Genomic DNA, 14,402 nt, shown 5'->3' with positions numbered 1-14,402 from the left:
CTCTAGGCTGGGTAACATAGCAAGATTAATAAATAAATAAGTTTGCTTATGAGATGCTATTATTTTATTGTGCTTTTTTACATGTTTATTATATATTACGTACTTCTAAATGTATTAGGTAAATATATTTTTATGCACATAAATTTGTTTTATATAACTTTAATATTTCATTACTTATCGATTATCTATTGTATATAAAGCACATGATGCTACACTGGTATTTGGAATTTATTACCCTAACTATACTGTAATTAAAATAATTATCCTAACTAGTACCAAAGGCTTCCACTTAGCAATCACTCGAAGTGTGCCAGCACCTCCACTCACTTCACGTCAAGCGATTCCCATCATTGTTTCACAGGTGGAGAAACCGAGGCCCAGGGCACTTGGGGTAAGGCGTTCAGGGGGCTTTCGGTCCGGAAGCAGCGTCGGGGCGGGAATTCGAACCCTGGGTTCCCACACTCGCCCGTGGCAGGGCCCCCAGGGCCTTTTCCCAAACTGATCACAGGAAGTGACGACCCGTTCGCCCGGCGGACCAGGGGCGTCGGGCAGGTCCTGGTCCAAGTGAGTGCCCGCCCCTGCCCTGAGCTGGCAGAGTTCTTCCCCCAGCTGCTGGTAGACGTGGGAACCCGCAGGGGACGGAGCTGCGGGATCCGATAGGGCCTCGAGGACCCCTGGGGCGCCGCTGTTCTGCCCTGGGAGAGAGGGTGGGAAGTAAGTGAAATGCCGTCAGAAAGCTAAAGAACTACGGAGAGACTGAGACCCAGAGAAAGAGGCGGAGGTAGAGAGATGGGGAAGGAGAGCGCAAGTGGATGTGTAAAGGTGTTCATTTACACATTCAGAGACACAAATACAGGAAGAGACAGGGGCGCAGGCAGACACCCCGAGACAGGCTCGGTGAGTCGCAGGAAGAGACAGTCAGAGACCCCTAGAGCAAAGGAGATGGGCAGTCTAGATCAGGCGCGTCTACACCCGCGTTCGCCCTCAGGCTAAAATTGTCAGCTAGGACCACCTTCCTTCCGCTGGCCGCCCAAACCCCTCGCAGCTTGCAGGCTGCGGCTGCTGGCAACACCCGAGTAAGATCCTATCCAGCTGCTGCGCTCTACTTTCCAGGGAAGTGTAGACCTTACAGGGGACGGGCCCCGGTGCAGGGGCCGTAGCGCTAGCCAAGGGTGGCCTTCGGCCAATCAGGACTCAGCGGCCTCTTGGCCACGCCCACACGCGCACCCCCCGTGGGCCTGGGCTTTGCACGTTCCTGTCCGCTGACGCTGCCCACGCAAGTGAGGTAAGCGGTGCTTTTTGCGCGTCTGGACAAATCCAAATCAGCCTGAGCTTTGCCGTCGCAACCCCCTAGCCAGGCGCCACGAGGATGTACGTGGCTCGCGCTTCCTTTTTTCCAAAGGCTGCCGAGCCCTTTGCGTAAACACGGAGTGACCAACGTATACTTCCTCCTTCTGCGAGACCTGCCTCTTTAGGATCCGAGTCCTATAGACTGAGCAGACTTGGCGCGGCACGCTGATTGAAAGCGGCGACAGCCCGTCAAGCATTCGCGTCTCTCCCCTCCCTTGACTTTCTTGGCAGGGTTAAGGGATAAGAGAAAGTGATGTTGCCTCAGTTCTGGGAGAGCCCGTTTGTGGGTCCGGCACAGGTATCCATGCGGACTTAGGCTGCAAAAGTCCTCTTGTGAAACGAGGAATAGGCTCGAGCCTTCGATTGGGTCGAGGGAGACGTCAATCAATGGATGGGCGGGTGCAAACGCAACACAACGTACAGTATTGGTTAGGGTTTGGCGGGAGGAGTAGACAGCGGGGAAATGAGGCGGCTTATCTCGATTGGCCCAGAAAGAAGGCGGTCTCGCCCTGTGTACTCCGGGATTGGCTAGAGCGAGCCGCGCCCCCCTCACGCCAACAACCACCGGTAAGCGATGTGGGCCTAGCTGTCCCGGGTTAGCAGCCGTAGCCAGATACGTTGAAAGGAGTGCAGAGAGGTCTCATTCAGCTCCCGAACAGACCTGACGTAGATCTGGAAGTAGCCCGCACCATCTCAATTATGGGGGGACACCTGTAAGCGACGAGAGAGGGACGCCGCGGGGAGCCAATAAAGCTCCGCAACCGGAAGCGTCTTCTGGAGGCGTCGCACCCGGAAGTGTGGCACCTCCCCGGCCGCATCCGGAAGTGTGATGCCACCGCCGCTACGGGGAAGTAATGGTATCCGGCCGGTTGAGATTCGGGTTTAAAACAGGTGTTTGTATATCTCTATTTCCTGAGGCCCATTAGAGTCTCCTCTTTTCGGAAAGTGTTGGAGGGGGCACGTATTTGGGCATGTTTTTGAATGTCTCGTCCTATTGAAATCCGTGGGGAAACGAGCAGTAGGAGTGTTTCCAAAGGGGCCTGACTCTATAAAGGCTTTTCAGAAGTTTCTTTCACCGCCCGTCACCCTCGATTCCCCTCCCCTTCAGGGATGTGCAGATGGAGGCCGGAGGAGACACTGCTGCCCCGGCCCCCGGGGGCGCGGAGGACTTGGAGGACACACAGTTCCCCAGTGAGGAAACTAGAGAAGGTGGAGGGATTCACGCAGTCCCACTGGATCCCGAAGGCAAGGGCCTGGAGGAAACAGGTATGACTTCACTTAGTGGGGTCTTAAAATGGATCCCTAGGGGTTGGCATTGTTGGACGGGGGGAGGGTCAGTGGGTGATGAGTATGGAGTCTTTTGGGACTCAAGACAAGTGGCTTAAACCATAGCCGGGTCAGGAGGAGATCATTGTGGACACATGGTGTAGTTTACTTCACTGAGGAAGTCTTTGGATGTCAACGGATGTTCACTGGGGGTTTGGTGTGAGTTTAGGTCATTGAGGAATCAAAAAGGGAGGTGTTAGAACCAAAGAGGGTCACTGAGGATTTAGAGTGTTTAGGTCAAAGAAAGCGCTGAAGAAAGTCAATAGATTCCAAGGAGTACTGTTTACAAGTTAGTGTTTTTGAGGAATAGGGTGTTATTTATTAAATAATAGAAGTGGCAAGGGGAATCAGTGAAGTTCCATGGGCACTCAGAGTATTTACATCATTGAAGTCACTGGTAGGCTGTTGGGAAGTCTTTAAGGAACCAAATGTTAGTGGATGTGTAAAGTTGTTCATTTGGGATTTAATGGAAGTCACTGAGAAGTCTGTACCATTGATCACTTTGGAATTAGTGGATGTAAATGGAATCATTGGGAAGGATCAGTGATGTGAGAATAAATGTGGGTGGGGAGGTTGAGGACTTGGGAATTAATAGCAGGTAAGAGCAATTATTAGGAGGGAGTAATGATATTTGGGGACATGGGTGTGTCAGTCATGAGAATGTCAATAAGAGAATATGCAATTATTGGGATTTCATGGGAAAATTATTGAGACATAGCTGCACATGGATAATAATGGCTGTCATTGGGGGACGAATGGGATTAAATGGATGTGTCAGTAGCGGCCACTGAAGTTGTGGGTTTTCATGAATGTTAATGATGGTCATAGGGAGGGGCAGTGAAAGTCATTAAAGTTTTGTGTGTTAGTGGATATTATAATGGTTACTGCAGGGAGGGGAGTGGATATCAATGAGATTGAAGGTGGTCAGGGGAGTGAGTGAAGGTCTCTGAAGTGCAGGTGTTAGTGGAAGTTAATGATGGTCATTGTTGGGGGTGGGGGGAGTGGACATGGAGTAGAATAAATTGTGGATCAGGGCAGTCATGGAGGATCACTGAAAAACCAGGTGTTAATGATTGTTAAAGTAGGGTCATTGGGGTGTTTGTGAACCACAGGGGGAGTGAATAGTGGATTAGGGGAGTCCTAAAGATCTGGGTGTTAGTGGATATTAATGACAGTCACTGGGAGAAATAGTGGACATTACCAAGAATATAAATGGGCGACCAGGAGAGTTAGTAGGGGTCATCACCTATCAGTGGGCATCACTGATAGGGTAGTGGTGGGGGAAGGGGCATTCAGACACTTAAGATATTAATATATGTTAATGGTGGCCATTGGGTGAGCAGAAATCAGATGAAAAAATAGGGGTCAGAGGAGTTAATGGGGGATCATTGGAGATGAATAATCATCATCCAGAGTCAATGGGGTGCTTTGAAGACTTGGGAATGACAGTTATTGAAAGGGAAGTAATTGGTCTGTAGGAACATAGCAGGTCCAGTGGAATGACAATGAGAATGTGTTGGTTTATTAGGGTTTTAGGGAGATCATTGCGGGGTCCTAGGGCAGTCATTTGTCATTGAGGGGCATAGGAGACACTTGGAGGTCTGTGTCAGCATGCAGGGGTCCTGGAGGGGCTAGTAGATATTTGGTGGGTCCTTGGGGATGTGGGGTTAAGGGTTCACATGCAGATGACCCACCAGGGTCTCCCTTTCAGGATCCAAGGACAAGGACCAGCCACCCAGCCCATCACCACCGCCCCAGTCAGAGGCCCCGTCAAGTACCTGTCGGCTCTGGAGTCCTGCAGCCCCTGAGAATAGTCCCACGCGTAGCCCTGAGAGTAGCTCTGGAGGCCAGGGCGGGGACCCCAGTGATGAGGAGTGGCGCAGCCAGCGGAAGCATGTGTTTGTGCTGAGTGAAGCTGGCAAGCCCATCTACTCGCGGTACGGTAGTGTGGAGGCGCTGTCGGCTACCATGGGTGTAATGACCGCCCTGGTGTCCTTTGTGCAGAGTGCAGGAGATACCATCCGCGCCATCTACGCTGGTGAGCAAACAGGTGGGAGGCAGAATGGGGGACAGTGACCGGGAATATGGCTGGCATGGGTAGGTCTGTCTGCCTGCCTCAGGCGCTATCCAGCCAGCCAGGGTTGGGTCCATGTGTGTGGATGGTCAGCCAGGGCTCTAACTGTGAGTGGCGGGAGGTGGGGGGTTCATCTCTATCTGGCCTGCTGGTTTCCGAATGATTGACTTGCTGGGATCTGAGTGACTAGCTGGATACTTCTGTGTTGCCTGAGAACATGACTATGGGGCCTGTGTGGCTGAGCTGTGTCTTTCTGGCTCTGTGTCAGCCCTTGTACCATCTCTTCCCACCTGCCCCTGCTCCGTGCTGTGTATCTAACCTACCTGTTCCTTTGGCCATCCCATCATGTCTTTGCAAATGTCCAGATTCCTCCAGCTTGTCCTTACCCCAGTCCAGGTGCCTACAGAGTGATCGTGTGGACTCGGGCCAGTGTGTGTGTATGGTAGGAGAGAGCAGAAGAGCCCCACTGTCTCCCTCTGGTCATTCCTGATCCAGCTCTACCCCCTCTTCTTATCCCTCCCTTCCTCAGAGGACCACAAGCTGGTGTTCCTACAGCAGGGCCCACTGTTGCTCGTGGCCATGTCACGGACTTCTCAGTCAGCAGCCCAACTGCGGGGGGAGCTGCTAGCTGTGCACGCACAGATCGTGAGCACGCTGACACGTGCAAGTGTCGCCCGCATCTTCGCACACAAGCAGAACTATGACCTCCGCCGCCTGCTGGCTGGCTCAGAGCGCACACTGGACCGACTTCTGGACAGTGTGGAGCAGGACCCAGGAGCCCTGCTCCTGGGTGCCGTGCGCTGTGTGCCCCTTGCCCGCCCACTGCGAGACGCACTGGGTGCGCTCCTCCGACGTTGCACAGCGCCTGGCCTGGCGCTGTCAGTGCTGGCAGTAGGTGGTCGACTGATAACAGCAGCCCAGGAGCGGAATGTGCTGGCCGAGTGCCGGCTGGACCCAGCTGACCTGCAATTGCTGCTCGACTGGGTGGGTGCACCCGCCTTTGCGGCGGGTGAGGCTTGGGGGCCCGGGGGGCCGCCCCCCCTCCACCCCCATGGGTTTTTTCTACGCCTACGTGGCCCGCCTGGATGCTATGCCTGTTTGCCTGCTGCTGCTTGGCACCCAACGTGAAGCCTTCCATGCCATGGCTGCCTGCCGGCGCCTGGTCGAAGACGGGATGCATGCCCTTGGTGCCATGCGTGTTCTTGGGGAGGCTGCCAGCTTCTCTAATGCCTCATCAGCCAGTGCTCCTGCCTACAGTGTGCAGGCTGTGGGGGCGCCGGGCCTCCGGCACTTCCTGTATAAGCCGCTGGACATCCCTGACCACCACCGCCAACTGCCCCAGTTTACCAGGTAGGCCCTGACCCTAAGGCAACTGGCTGGGTGGGAAGGCCTGTCAAACCAGGAAGTTCAGCATCTCAGGGATGTGACTCAGGAGAGATAACCGGCCATGCTTAAGAAAGAGGGAACAGAACACATCTCTGATGATGGAGCATCTGTCATGGATCTAAAGGAATCCCCCTCTTCTGGTGGAGAGCAGGGCCTTAGTACTCAGGGAATCCCCTAGTTTGATGAGGGAAGGTCAGCCTCCAACCCCTGAGAATCCTGAAGTCTCATGGGAGAGGCTCAGCTCCCTAACTTAATTGAAATCTCTAGACTGAGGGCGGAAATGGGCCAGCCAAGAAGGCCCTGGACTAACCTTGCCCTCTACCTCCCTCCATCATGGCAGCCCTGAGCTAGAGGCCCCCTACAGCAGAGAGGAGGAGCGGCAGCGGCTGTCGGACCTGTACCACCGCCTGCATGCTCGTCTCCACAACACCTCCCGACCCCTGCGCCTCATTTACCACGTTGCTGAGAAGGAGACACTGCTGGCCTGGGTAAGTTGGGCAGGGCTCTGAGTGAATTAATTCCCCACTTCAAGCCTCCTTTCCCTATATTGTATCCCCTCCAGCCATAGTGCCTCCACCAAACACAGCAGGCCTCTGGCTGGGCTGTGCCTTGCCTGCGACACTGTCCCTGCCTTTACACACACATCTTTGAAGTCCCTGACAACTAATGACCGTGACTCTAATCCGACATTAGCCTCATCCTCCTGTGTGCTTTTCCCCGATTAGCAACCAGGACAGTGTCTTTGACTTTCCAGAGGCTCCGTTAACCACCATTGCTGTGCCTGCCAATTCCCTAGTAGCCCAGTCCATGTGTCTGGAGGTACCCCATTCATCACCAGCTCATTATGACTCCTTGAAGCCCCAGCACTCCTCAGACACTACAGGCTTGGTCCGTTGCTGTGCCCTCTACCTGGTGTATCCTTCCCTTGGGTCTCCTCTGGGCTCCAGCCCTCACTTCCTAGGGGTTTGCTAAAGGTCAGCTATTGAGGGAGGCCAGAGAAGGGGACCTCATCAGAAATAGCACCTTCCCCCAGGCCCTGCCATGTAATGCATATTTATTAATTTATTGCATGACTGCTATGGATCAGGCATTGTCCTAGGCTAAGGATTTTGTTTTTAAATTTTTTTAACTTTCATTTTCAAATAACTTTAGATTTAGAAAGAAGTTGCAAAAACAATATAAAGAGTTCTTATATTTATATTCATAAAGAGTTATAAAGGGTGTGGTGAAAACCATGCCTGGCCAGACAGTGGTTTTCCTAACTCCATCATTCTTTCTACATTTATTGGTTGGGATTTTACTATAAATAACAACATGGGGCTGGATGTGATGGCTCACGCCTGTAATCCCAGCATTTTGGGAGGCTGAGGCGGGCAGATCACTTGAGGTCAGGAGTTCGAGACCAGCCTGGCCAACACGGTGACACCCCGTTTCTATTAAAAATAAAAAATTAGCTGGGTGTGGTGTTGTGTGCCTGTAATCTCTGCTATTCACGAGGCTGAGGCAGGAGAATCACTTGAACCTGGGAGGCGGAGGTTGTAGTGAGCCAACATCGCGCCACTGTGCTTCCAAAAAAAAAAAAAAAAAAAGGAATAACTTTTCTTCTCCTATTTATTGAATTTTTAGTTTTCTATCAATATTATCTCATGGATTTTTCTTTAATTCAGTGAGTTAAAATCTTTCTCTAGCATTTATTTTGGTGTTCAAATTGCCTCTGATTTAGCCAGTGGGTACCCTGATTCAGCCAGGCTGATCCCTGTGTCTCTGACACGTCCCCTTCACTACGTGAGCACATCTTACTTGTCTTTCTCTATTCCAGTCCTCAACTCAGCCATTTCTCCATGGAGCCTTTGTACCTTTTAGTAGAGATTGGAATTTAAAACCCAAGATATGGGCCGGGTGCAGTGGCTCACGCCTATTATCCCAGCACTTTGGAAGGCCAAGTGGGGGTGGAGAGGGGGCTGTGGGTCAAAAGGTCAGGAGTTTGAGACCAGCCTGGCCAACATGGTGAAACCCCATCTCTACTAAAAATACAAAAAATTAGCTGAGCTTGGTGGCATGCGCTTGTAATCCCAGCTACTCGGGAGGCTGAGGCAGGAGAATCGCTTGAACCTGGCAGGCGGAGGTTGCAGTGAGCTGAGACCATGCCACTGCACTCCAGCCTGGGCAATAGCGAGACTCTGTGTCAAAAAAATTAAAAAAAAAACAAAAAAAAAACCAAGATATGTTAGGACCAGAATTTTAAACCAAGTGATCAGAGTGGCCTCCCTGAGCAGATGGCATCTGAGTGCAGTAGGGAGGTATGGAGCTACATGGATATTAGGAGGAAGAGTACACCTGGCAGAGGGAAAGGACTGATATGCGGTGAGGTGGGACTGAGCCTGGCTATGTTTGAGGAATAGCAAGGAAAGTACAGAATGGCCGGAGCAGGGGGAGTGAAGGGGAGAGCTCTTGGAGGTGGCACAGGAAAGGCACTAGTGACCTTGTGGGATCAGGCCTCTCCATTTAGTATGAGGCATAACTAGAGTTCCTCTTTATATTATTCCCTGGCTGTTGATGAGGAAAACATAGTTGTATGAGCTTAGAACAGGACGTTGTACACAATAGGTTACTGACAGAATATTAAACATTGTTACTGTGTTCCCCAGTCCCCAGATGAGCAGACAGGTCTAGAGAGTACCCACAAACACAACCAACATCACCCAGTTGAAGCCACTAGGTCCCACTGACCCTTGGCTCATTAGTTGCACAATATCAGCTTACCTACCTTAGCCCAGTATCTAGGCAGCACCCAGTAGGAGGTGCTGCCAGGTAGAGGTTCCAGGTTGCAGGAGGCAGACATGCAGCTGCATTGGGGTAGACAGGGTTGTCCATAGCCAGCTCTGGCCCATCTGACTCTGTCTCCTCCCAAACCCCCAGGTGACCTCCAAATTCGAGCTCTATACCTGCCTCAGCCCTCTGGTGACCAAGGCAGGTGCAATCTTGGTAGTGACCAAACTCCTGCGCTGGGTGAAGAAAGAGGAGGACCGGCTCTTCATTCGCTACCCACCCAAGTACTCCACACCACCAGCCCCCTCTACGGACCAAGCTGCCCACAATGGCTTGTTCACTGGACTCTGATAGATGGAGCTCCCAGACCAGGCAGTGCTGGGAGCAACCACCTTTGTTTTTTACCTTCTGTCCACCCTGGAAATGTGGGTGGGGGTGTGTCCGTGGCTAGTCATTGTCTCCCTAGGCAATGGGGCAAGATCTGAAGGCCCGTCTATGAAAGAGATGGTGGCAGCAGCCAGGCAAGCAGGCTGCTTTCCTCACCCTGTTATGCACCTCCCCGTCTGGGGAAATCCTTAGGCTTCCCTCTCCCTTCCCTCTGTCTCATCTCCTCCACTTGAATGACGCTGTAGCCTCTGTCAGGGACTGTCCCCTCCAAACTTGCTTCAGGGGTCTGCCTCCTCAGTTGAATCTCAGCCGTGAGTGTCCAGATCTGGCCAAGGTCTCTAGGGTGGCCCACAGGGGTGCTGGAATTGACACTTCAGGGCCAGGCTATGCTTGGAACTGGCCTGAGGGTATTAAAGAAAAAAACTACATGAAAGTCCTAAAAGTAAGACCCACAAGGATATTCCTTTGCCCTTCTTGTAGTTTTCTTCATCTTTACCCTGCCAGAAATGACCTCCCTCAATGCCGGCTGCTGCTAACATTAATGAGAAGGTGGCCTCTAGTGTCCACCTGTGGAACCCAGGACACAAAGCACCTGACTGCACACAGTGGCTGAAATCCAGCATTTTTACATAGGAGATGCACTTAGCTTCTAAGCCTCATTTTACTCATTTGTGAAACAGAGATAAGTAACCCTCTCTCGTAAACTTTGATGAAGATTTGTGAACGAAAACAGACTCGAACTATTGTGTACCACCACATAGCACATGCACGTCTGTCCCAGACTATGACAACCTGCACAAGACAAGCAGCCTAAAGCAGGAGAGACCTTCCTAGGGTTTTGTATGTGTGCACACTACCCTCACTCCCCAACTGGCCATGACCCTAGCTCTGCCCTTGTTTGTGGAGGTACAGCCTCAAGGTTGTAGCATGCAATCGGGGCGCAGTGTGTTCCGCGCTTGCCCAGAGCTGACTCCTGAGTCGACCGGTGGCATAACCGCGGACTGCACGCATGCGCGCTGAAAAGCCTTTTGCCCTCACGTGGTTTCTTTTTCAACCAGTCATCCAGCAAGGCTCGCGCGCAGGCCCCGCGTTGGAAAATGGCGGGGAAGCTGAAACCTCTGAATGTGGAGGCGCCAGAAGCCGCTGAGGAGGCTGAAGGTAGTGAGGGCAAGTGGGCTGCACTCCTTTCTCTCTAACCAGGGCAGAAAGGAGGGAGGATTCATCCCATTACAATAATGAAATAATGATATTCCAATATTTTTTAAATAAAATGTTAAGCCTTTTGTTATTGAAGAAAAATAGTATTTTAACCGTTCACAAGAGTGGAGATAAATTAACAGGCATATTCTTACCATCGAGATTAACTTTTGTCAACTGTAGTGAAGACGTTGTTGAAAGTAAACAACACATAGTTCAGTACGCAAGTCTTCAAACAAAAGTGGGGCGGTGGGGATGTTCTCATAAAAATCACCTTGCTGCAGCCACCCCTTATTAACAGTAATTCCCAATGTCGCCATTTCACACCTAACACCTATCACACTTTGATGAACTCTTAAACCTCTTAATCGAACATGGCCTCCCCCACAGCCTCTTTTCTCCAGGGTATCGACTTGAATGACAGGCAAAGGAGGGTGGAGGGATGTAGGCCTAGACACTATTGGAAATTGTATTCCATCCAAAAGAAAAAAAAATCTCAGACCGGGCACGGAGGCTCACACCTGTAATCCCAGCACTTTGGGAGGCCGAGGCGGGCAGATGAGGAGGTCAGGAGTTAGAGATCAGCCTGACCAATATGGTGAAACCCTGTCTCTACTAAAAACTATATATATATATATGTGTGTGTGTGTGTATATATATGTAAATTAGCCGAACGTGGTGGCGTGGACCTGTAATCCCAGCTACTCAGGAAGCTGAGGCAGGAGAATCTCTTGAACCTAGGAGGCGGAGGTTGCAGTGAGCTGAGATCGCGTCACTGCACTCCAGCCTGTGTGACAGAGCGAGACTCAGTCTCAAAAAAAAAGAAGAAAAAAATCTTCCTTGGCGGGGCTTGGTGGCTCACTCCTGTAATCCCAGCACTTGGGAAGGCCGAGGTGAGTGGGTCACCTGAGGTCAGGAGTTCGAGACCAGCCTGGCCAACATGGCGAAACCTCGTCTCTACTAAAAACAAAAATTGGCCAGGTGTGGTTGGCGGGTGCCTGTAGTCCTAGCTACTTGGGAGGCTGAGGCAGAAGAATTGCTTGAACCCAGGAGGCGGAGGTTACAGTGAGCTGACATTGTGCCACCGTACTCCAGCACAGACAACAGAGAAAAAAAAAAAAAGAAAAAAAAATTCCCAAGGCAGTAATGCATTTGTATGCCACTAGTATTTTTTGTGTTGTTACAGAAGTATTCAAAGTGTACCAACGTAGAGAAAATAGTGTAAACAAAGCCCATGTACCCATCACTATGCTTCAACTGTTGTCACCTTTCTGCCCCACTTTTATCTATCTCTAACACCCCTTTCTGCACTCTTTAAACCACTGTATTAATAAACACACTAGACTGCATCCTGCCAGACCTACTCATACAGACATCAAAGTAATGATTATTGTTTATTACCTGACCTAGGATGCGAGCTCCATGAGAACAGAGACTGTTTACCTCTCACTCCCCTGCACCTAAAACAATGCCTGCTTGGTGTAAAGTAGGTGTTCAGTAATTTTTTAATGTGTGACTAATGAAATAACTTCCACACAGAGAGCTGTTTTAGATTAGAGCCACATACCAAATGCCAGCATTCAACGAAAGACAGACGGAAATAAGACAGATGCAAATAGATCTCACGTATTAACTGTGTAATACTTAGCTGCCACTACAATTTAAAAAAACTGTTTTAGTATCAACCTTTCAAATTCCTCAAAATTAAAGTTATGACTGACTTCACTAGCAAAGGAAAAACTGAAAGATGTATCAAGTTGCCATTTCTAGCCCATCAAATTGGCTTTATAAAGGGAAGAATAGTATCTGGTATTGATGACCTTGTAGAGAAACAGGCCTTTTCCTGCCTCAGGGAAGAGAGCTGACTCAAAGTAAAGGCTTTGGTAGAGGCAGTTTGGCAGAGTATTTTTGGCATCTAAAATGCTCTTCCACTTCTGCAGTCACCATGCTATGTAATCATAGGAGAATACGTAAGTGTATGGACCAGGAATGGTCATTGGAGTGTTGATGTAGGCACAACACAGTCACTTAAATGGCTAAGTCTAGGTTTATGTGTGCATGCTGTGGAATGTCTCTGTGGTGGATTTTTTTTTTTAAGAGGCAGAAAAAGATAAATTCTAATTTAAATGTACTAAAATTAAATTTTAAGTTGATAGGATTATTGACACACAAGGAGCTCCAAAATAGACCATATTTTTATTAGAGACAAGCCAGTTGGGATTGAAACAAAAATGGAGGAGGTTATAGCCCTGTGTATGTTGCACAGAAAAAGTGTCTGAATGGTAAAAGCCTGAGTGATAACTCTGGACGAGGGATTTGGATTTTGGGAGTCGTGCAGAGGTAGAGGCATTTTTGTGATTTATTGTTCTATTTTCTTTTAGAAAATGTAAGTAGTCATATATAATTTTAAAATATAAGGGAGAAGAGGGAAAATTTTGAATGGCAACCAAGGATCCTATATTCATATTGGATCAGTATTAACATCCAGGTTTTTATTGTTATACTGTGGTTACCTGGTAGATTCCCTTTGTATATAGGAAATAGACACTGGAATAGTAAGGAGTAATGAGTCAAGTTGTCTGCAACTTATAATTCAGAATCACTTACAAATGGGGAATCTGATATAAGGGCAAAATGGGAGCACTGTGGCCTATTTTTACAACTTTTGTGTACATCTGAAATTATTTCAAAATAAAATGTTTAAAAGGGTGCTCTTACTGTGCTGGCCGTTTTCTTTTGTAATGGACTTTGTGTGTCTGTGTCAAAGCGTTAGTTGGATTATTTAAAAGATTTACTTATTATCCACTCTTGGCCTTATTTCTTGACTAGCACTAGAATGCAGAGAGAGGAAAAACATAGATGGAGCTTTTGCAGAAATGGTTGCAAATGCCAGACATAAAAAAGATGTGGAGACAATCAGGAAATTAATGCATAGCCTGGGTATTGGGAGATGTTACCTGATGAGTATTAATCTTGTCAGTTGTGATTATAGGATTGGGGTCATCTAAGAAAATGTCCTTAAGTAGCTGAGACTCCTGATGAAGTATCTGAGAATAAAATGTCAAGAAGCCTGGGCATTGCTTAAAAATAATTCCACACAGGAGAAACATAGCTGAAACAAATAGGGTGAGTATTAATGATTGTCAGATCTGGACAATGAGCATATGAGAGTTAATCATAATATCTTCTCTACTCTCATGTGCATTTGAAAGTTCTCATAATAAGGTACTAAAAATAAAACAACCACAGACACCTCCCCTTGGTATTAAAGTAGCTTTACTTCTTTGTCTTATTTCCAAAATATTAAGAATATTTTTGAAATTAAAAAAATCTCAGGAGGGGACATGCCAACTTGTTCCAAGTGATCGTATCAGGGCAAGCAGTGAGATTTAGGATTAAGGAGAAAAGAGGAAATTTCATTTTTGACGTCACATATTTCTTTGTTTGAATTTTCTTAGAATTTTACTTGAGTAAGAAAGTAAAATTTAGAGCAATACATGAAATGTATTTTACTAAAAGACCAAATGTTGTCACCAAACTGCTGGCAGTGGTTACTTCTGGGAAGGGGAGTGACTTGGAGAAGGGGCTGCTGGTGAGGGGAGACTTCTCCTTTAAATTTTGTTCTTCCACATTTGTTTATTATGTAAGTTATTCTACATGTGTTTATTATGTAATTTGAATGTTAAAATGCAAATTAAAATAATACATACTAACTTATAAAGGATTTCAGGCCAAACAAAAAGACATAAAGAAGGTGAACATACCACCAAATATTTCAAAAAATATCTAATAAGCTCAGGTAAAAAACCCTGATTTACAACATGGATTTTAATGGCTGCAAAGAATTTCATCCTACAAACATGCTGTAATTAATCCCCTAAGGTATCTTCAAGTTATTTCCTTTTTTTTTTTT

The 14,402-nt window shown here is 48.4% G+C and overlaps 2 protein-coding genes across 7 annotated transcripts in view; both read left to right on the top strand.

Annotated features, from left to right (window-relative positions):
- Positions 1-1,898: 1,898 nt before the first annotated feature.
- On the top strand, positions 1,899-10,585 carry MON1B (MON1 vesicular trafficking associated B). Its single transcript, XM_017868659.1, is given in 7 exon segments — positions 1,899-2,241; positions 2,459-2,616; positions 4,388-4,714; positions 5,280-5,803; positions 5,805-6,100; positions 6,477-6,624; positions 9,056-10,585. Coding segments are annotated over 6 exon segments (1,644 nt in total). The 5' UTR covers positions 1,899-2,241; positions 2,459-2,468; the 3' UTR covers positions 9,257-10,585.
- Positions 10,341-14,402, top strand: part of SYCE1L (synaptonemal complex central element protein 1 like) — a 17,673-nt gene continuing 13,611 nt past the window's right edge. For 4 of the 6 annotated variants that reach the window (XM_017868661.1, XM_017868662.1, XM_017868660.1 and 1 more), the window contains exon 1: positions 10,365-10,450. In XM_017868661.1, coding sequence (XP_017724150.1) covers positions 10,390-10,450 — 61 coding nt within the window. In that variant the 5' untranslated portion in view covers positions 10,365-10,389. Of the gene's footprint in view, positions 10,451-14,402 lie in introns of all 6 variants that reach the window. The other 2 variants (XM_017868665.1, XM_017868663.1) reach the window with 1 other exon arrangement.

The sequence above is a fragment of the Rhinopithecus bieti genome, unplaced genomic scaffold (genome assembly GCF_001698545.2).
Source record: "Rhinopithecus bieti isolate Rb0 unplaced genomic scaffold, ASM169854v2 scaffold_2574, whole genome shotgun sequence".
In the NCBI taxonomy this organism is placed as follows: Eukaryota; Metazoa; Chordata; class Mammalia; order Primates; family Cercopithecidae; genus Rhinopithecus; species Rhinopithecus bieti.
This window is presented reverse-complemented; position numbering and strand designations above follow the sequence as displayed.